Consider the following 6,992-nt stretch of genomic DNA (forward strand, 5'->3'; position numbering starts at 1 on the left):
TCTCTCTCTGTCTCTCTCTCTCTCTCTCTCTCTCTCTCTCTCTCTCTGTCTCTCTCTCTCTCTCTCTCTCTCACTCCCTCTCCCTCCCCCTCCCCCCCCCTCTCTCTCTCTCTCTCTTATATGTTCATGCATTAATATGCAAACAGTGTTGTCCAACTAGCAGCACAAGGTTAAGCATGCGTGACGAGAAGAAATAGAGGGAGAAATACTGTCGGGAACTGTGTTTGTCTGTTCATTATGAGCGACATCATCACACATTTTCAGTCCACATTCCTAACACACAGTCATCTCTTTACAATCTGATTTTATGTTGGATGGTGTCTCGTGAGCCCAAACGTTTTTTTGACCTCTGCTCATAAGCTCTAGAAGCTCTCTACAAAAGTCTATGCCCGGTTTCATAGACAAGGCTTCCAGACTAAAATAAAAGTTTGAGCTGTCTTAACTGAAAACAAATTGCCCCGACATATCTTAAAATATATATATAAGAGAATTCTTTAATTCTTACAAAAATATTTTTTATTTATTTATTGGGAAACAGGACAAAGTTACTGATTAAGAAATATTTTTTTCTAGTCGATTTGTCTTTCTGCACTTTATAAAACAGGATGCTAAAAATGTCTCTTCCTGGTCTTGACTTGAAGTCATTAGAATATTTCCTGATGTCTCATTATTGTTTTGACCTTCTTCTAAAAACCACTTGATTAAGGAAACGCCTCTTGAACATACTGCATTCATCTGTGAGGCTTTCTACAGGCCTTTCATTCTAAATAAAGTTGAGGGTCATTGGTCAGAGATGCTCTCTTCCTCTCACCTGATTCCTGTTATGTTTTGGGATCATAACTTGAGGAACGTTTGTCATAAGGACATCACTTTTGTTGGTTGGCGATGCTGGCGAGGGAGTTTTCCAGGAGAATCTGCTCTCCTTACAATGAACACAATAGATTTATTATCAGATGTATTTGAAAGTCATGCTGCCATATGTCTCCTAAGTCTACCGTCTGATGATGATCATCACCGTGATGATCTGAAGCTGCTGTAGTCTAATGTTAAAGGGATAGTTCACCCAAAAATGAAAATTCTGTCATCATTCAGCCTCATGTCATTTCATATAAATTACTTTGTTCTTATGAACACAGAGAAAGATATTTTCAATTCTGTGACATCATTGACTGCCATAATAGGAAAAATTCAATAATAGTCAAAGGTGCCTCAGAACGGTTTGTGTTCCTTAATTCTTCGAAATATCTCACTTTGTGTTCAACAGAACAAACAAGGTACGATATTTTTTTCCTACTATGGTAGTGGATGATGTCACAGAACTGAAAATGGCTTACATTCTTACAAATATCTTTGTGTTTAACAGAACAAATCAATTGATATAGGTTTGAAACAACCTGAGGGTGAGTAAATGATGACAGAATGTTCATTTTTGACTGAACTGTCCCTGTTAATGTGTGTGTGTGCGTTATAGGAAACGGGTCTCTCGTCTCTCTAGAGGAGCACTTGATTTTAAAGGACGACACTTTAATACATATGCTGTGTGTCTGTGAATCTTTTGTGGTTGTCTCTGAGTCCGGCCTCGGGGACGCGCTGATGAAACTGTTTGTTTTTGTCTGGATGTCAGCGGCGTCCTCAGAACGTTCTGTCTCTTCTGTTCCTCTCTGTTCAGTCACCCGGGCGAGAGGTCCTCAGAGCTCCACGAGCCCCCGAGTCTGACTTCAGGAGATATGAGAGGACCTCTCTGCCTCTTTTACTACTCGAGCCAATACTTCCGGAGATCTTCTCTTGACCCACCAACGCTCAGTCTCTGAACTCAACACACGTTCTGGTAACTTCTCTTGGCGCTGGTGTGATTAACTTGTTTAATATTTGACCGAGCAAATATTCATTATTAAATATTCATTATTTCCATCTCGGGGGTCTGGTGGAGTAGCTGTAAACGGGACTGTTAGACACGTCATGTGATGTGCTCGACTGAGCTCAATGTTCTTCTCTGTTGTTGTGGAATGAGCAGTAATGTGTTCATATAACATACACAACGTTCTCGTGTCTCTGGTGGCACATTGCAAAAATATTATTTTGGAATTGCAAAAATAAGCAGACTGGAGAACAGGGTTGACGTCTAGTGTCTGTACATGAAGCTGTGACACTCTATATATGCACTGTAGATTATAGCACACCTGCCGTCGCCCTCGAGTGACCCGATGTTGAAACTCAGCTGTGTTTGTCGGGTCATCTGTGTGTTCCTGGTCTCTCTCATTACTCCAGTCACCCAAACACTCATTTCATCTCCTGGCCTGATCTGGACCGCCCCAGCGTTATGAAACATTAATAGTCTCGTCTGTGGTCCACCTCCCCATCGGTGTTTTATCTCTGCACACACACACTGGAGGAACCGATAGAGTCTTGGGTTACATCAGGAAATGTTGTAGTGTTGCTCATGAATATGTTATGTTGGATTACGCGTTCACAAACCACAAAGTCTTCTAGTGTACAATTGACAGCTGTGTTGTGTTTGTTGATGTGCTCATCACAGAATAGGTCACACATTTAAGTACATACAGTTATAAATGATTGAATAATGTTCTGAGATTTGTTTGTAATCCAGATATAAAATGATGCTCAAATGACACTTTTCTCCTGTCTTAGTGTGTGTGCTAGACTTTAAATAAGACCACCAACATTTGACCAACACCAACTCATTTTATATAATATGTCACCTAATTCTATTAATATATAATTTAATATCCTGTAATTTTTCTATACCTAACTAACATCTGTGCTGGGGTTTTGGAGAAAGAAGTGCAGTTTTTGTGTGTGTGCATGTGTTTGTGCGTGCGTGCAGTTTGTAGACCTCCCCCCACTCATCTTTCTTTCATGTTTGGCGTTATTTGCGTCAGTAGCTGTAGTTATAGGCCCCTCTTTTGTTAGTAAACATTGTGACGCGTTTTTGTGGGCGGAGCTTAGGGGGAGGCAGAAAGATTCCCCTGGTCGCTTTACTTACACTAGCGAGCATGTTTTGTTAGCTGTTTTTTTTTTTTTTTGATAATGACTGGAGAAAATCTCATTTAATTTGAATGTGTACGGTCAGTAACTGCCTGCGACCGTGACTGTTGTTGAAAATGTGAACTTTAACGGAAGGAACCAGATTGGCCGACCTGTACACGCTCACTCAATAGATGGACGAACGGTCAAGCGTTACCTTCCAAATCAGTTAAGTGGTCTGACATCCACACACAGCTGATTAAGAAACCAAGCGTGTATAGTAAAGAGAAACTGAGAGCATATGCATGTTTAGATGCTTACATGTACTCACAGTGGCAAATGATAGCAAATGCAACTACTTAACACATGAACCTTCTCACTGCTTCTCTTCCCAATTCTGCTAATGCACTCATGAAAACTGTAGAAACAGCAACGGCAAACAGTTTCCTTTATGTCTAGTCTCTGGTCGTTGGCTAACTGCTAACAAAGTTAGCTTATACATGCGCTAATACGTGAAAAATAACTCTGTTCCCTGTGTTGTGAAGTTTTTAGACACATACCCAAACTATAATTCATACCAACAAAAGACGGGAGTTTATTTAACTTAAAGTGAAACGCCAACATTTTTGATGATCATTTCTACTGGTCCGCTAGTTTTATTGTGTTTAACTACAACTGTCGTCGTTTTTTTCTGGCAATTGCAGCAGGTATGTGTTAAAATATCAGATTAGAGTCTGTAATCAGCGAGATGACATTATGTAGCCCACTCTGTGCTGGTTTGTATCGGCCGCCTCCAGTTGCTTTGCCTCCAGATAATGCTGTGACGTAACCGTGACGTCGGTACAAAAGGGCTCTATTATCCCCTGCTCATACTCCTTTGTTCCGCAGATATTCGTCTCCTCTTGCTCTTTTTCTGTCTCTCTCTCCCACAACTCCCAACTCTCTCTCTCTTCGTTCATTTCCCCTCGTGAGATTTGTGTTCTTTATTTCAGCGTGAAGAAGTGAGCGCTGTCTCTCTGTGTAAACTCTGTCCTGTTCATTCATTAGAATGACTTTAGAGAATCTGTTTTGATGGTCTCACAGTAATGACAGCAATGCTTGTGATGAAAGTGAAATGATGCCGCGTGCACCGTTACACATCAAATCTATGAGACATCTGCATCAACTCTCAGTGTCGGCTCTCTGTCTGGATTCATGTCACACAGAATGTGGAAACATCAGCGTTTCAGTTTGCTATCATACAAACAAACAAACAGGTGTGTGTGTGTGTGTGTGTGTTTCATCTGACACGTGTTTGATGATTTGTAAGAGCTGGAGTCAGAGTTTTGAAGAAGGTCTTTGTTGATGTTTTGTCTCACAGCATATGCATGCTTTACTGTAAGTAGAAGATACTGTAAATAAATTGAAGAGAAATAGTGGTTGCATCCAATAGACATGAATGAGCTGAGCTGTTTTTTATGGATGATAATGTTGTTAACATTTCAATGGTTTATGGTCTATGTGGAGTGCAAAAGCATTCTGTCTCTATTTTCTTATAGCCGGAAATGACTTTTTGTTATAAGAAATAATGAAAACTGAACTGCAGAGAAACGTCCTGACAGTGGTGTGTTTCTCGAGAGAAAATGTAAGAATGTCTTCAGTCATTAAGGTCATTAGTCTCTGTAACACATTGGGATGTAATAGCTGTTTAATGAAGCGCAGGAGAGATCTGTGCGTGCGGAGGTTTAGGATGTACATAAATACTGTATATTCAGCATCATGATGCCCAGAGCCGCAGTGGCCTCATATAACCCGAGTCAAATGATAAAATCTACAAACACTCCTCCATCACCATCTTCATCATTCAGGAGAAACCCTACTCAACCTGAGTCTCAACCTGTTTGAGAGATTGTTGAGCATTAGAAAAGCTGATGTGCATCTCTTTTGTGTTACCTTCTTTATTCCTGGCTTACAGAAAAGACACACGAAATTCACATGTGCAAAAAACACATGTGATCACATGTGAAATGTGTGTTTTTTGCACATTTTGGTGTGAATTCCATGTGAATTCCCACGTGAAAACCATGGGATAACATGAAAAAACCCATGGGATAACATATGCGACATGTCTCCACATGTGATCACATGTTCTTCACGTCACCACATGTTGCACATGTCATCCCATGGGTTTTTAACATGTTATCCCATGGGTTTCACGTGGGAATTCACACCAAAATGTTCCAAAAACACACATTTCACATGTGATCACACGTGTTTTTTGCACATGTTAAACACATGTTGTATACATGTGAAAAACATGTGAAATTCATGTGTCTTTTCTGTAAGGGCTTGCTTGACTTACAGATTTTCTTTCTTTTGTAGTGTAAACATAAACCTTAAAACTGCATCACTGCATTCTTTTTTTAAATGTGAAAGAACAGAACAGTGTGCATATTAATTGAAAATCTCTCTGTCGGTCTCTTGCAGGTTGGCACTGTATGTGTATGAGTACTTGTTACATGTAGGAGCCCAGAAGTCGGCACAGACGTTCCTGTCAGAGGTGAGCGAGCGAGCCAGAGGTTTTATTTAAACTGCTGCTTATTGATGTGCCATCCAGACATCACCCACCCCCCCCACCCCTCTGGGCACCGGCTAATTTAATTACACACCGATGATATGCTGAGCAAGCAGAACACATTGGACGTTTGGTGTCCACTTAATGGGATTGGAGAAGAGTCAGCGTGTCGCTGTAAGAAAAACAAAAAACTGTTGCAGCAAAAAACTGTTTTTAGCCATTCGCACCCTTGTCGCACTATAAAACCACGCAGGTAACATAGTTTTGTTCTATATCGACTGTTTTATTTATTGTGCATTGTGGGATTGATGGGTCTGTGCTAAGAAAGCCGTGACATTTTGAAGAGCTGATATTTATAGTCTGGCCATTATTTGCATATGAGTCACACACACACACACACACACACACACACACACACACACACACTTGTACAAGTGTACACGCCATCTGAAAAACACAAGCACACGCATTTACTGCAGCGTTCCAAAGCAATTCTGTCCAAAAGAGCCGCAAGCCTTTCGATTGACCTCGTACATTCAGATTTGTATGTTTATTCACATGTCTCCAGCGAGACTTGTTATTTTTAAATGTGATAAATTGTATTTAAAAATGTGTTTGAGAACCAAAACACAACAGCAGGCGCTTGAGTATTAATGCTGATATTCACAAATAATGTGAAACATCCCCTCACTGCTTGTTTAGTGTTTTATCAAGTTTTTTACAAGTATTATGTTTCTTCTTGCACAGTGTACAGATCATCACTACTGAGTCTTGACTCTTCATTTCTCTGTTTTGGATGTTGATTTCTGTGTAGATAAGATGGGAGAAGAACATAACGTTAGGAGAACCTCCAGGATTCCTACATTCATGGTGGTGGTAAGTTTCATATGTTTGGTTTCTTTCTGTAATGTTTATTTTGCACTCCTGCGAGATTTTCATGGCTACAGTTAAATTCACTGGTGTGTGTTTTTTGCAGTGTATTCTGGGATTTATATTGTGCTGCACCTGAGAGGAGAGAAACCTGTGAGCATTCCAGTGAAGCCAAGGCATTCCATGACTATGTAAGTGAATGAATGGATGGATCGATGGACGGATCGATGGATGGATGGGTGGACGGATGGATAGATGGACGGACGGATGGTCAGATGGATGGATAGACAGATGGATGGATGGATGGATGGACGGATGGATGTATAGACGGATTTATGTAGAGCTGATGGATGGACGGACGGATGGATAGATGGATGGATAGACGGATGGACGGATGGATGGATGGTTAGATGGATGGATGGATAGACGGATGGATGGTCAGATGGATGGATAGACGGATGGATGGATGGACGGACGGATGGATGGTCAGATGGATGGAAAGACAGATAGATGGTCAGATGGATGGATGGTTAGATGGATGGATGGATAGACGGACGGATGGTCAGATGGATGGATAGACAGA

At 40.8% G+C, this 6,992-nt stretch overlaps 1 protein-coding gene across 4 annotated transcripts in view; it reads left to right on the forward strand.

The window, feature by feature from the left end:
- Positions 1-6,992, forward strand: part of ssbp2b (single stranded DNA binding protein 2b) — a 41,003-nt gene that overhangs the window by 7,065 nt on the left and 26,946 nt on the right. For all 4 annotated transcript variants that reach the window (XM_057321468.1, XM_057321465.1, XM_057321466.1 and 1 more), the window contains 3 exons: positions 5,452-5,524; positions 6,354-6,415; positions 6,516-6,600. In XM_057321468.1, the coding sequence (XP_057177451.1) occupies positions 5,452-5,524; positions 6,354-6,415; positions 6,516-6,600 (220 nt within the window). The remainder of the gene's footprint in view (positions 1-5,451; positions 5,525-6,353; positions 6,416-6,515; positions 6,601-6,992) is intronic.

Source organism: Triplophysa rosa, linkage group LG22, assembly GCF_024868665.1.
Source record: "Triplophysa rosa linkage group LG22, Trosa_1v2, whole genome shotgun sequence".
Taxonomy (NCBI): Eukaryota; Metazoa; Chordata; class Actinopteri; order Cypriniformes; family Nemacheilidae; genus Triplophysa; species Triplophysa rosa.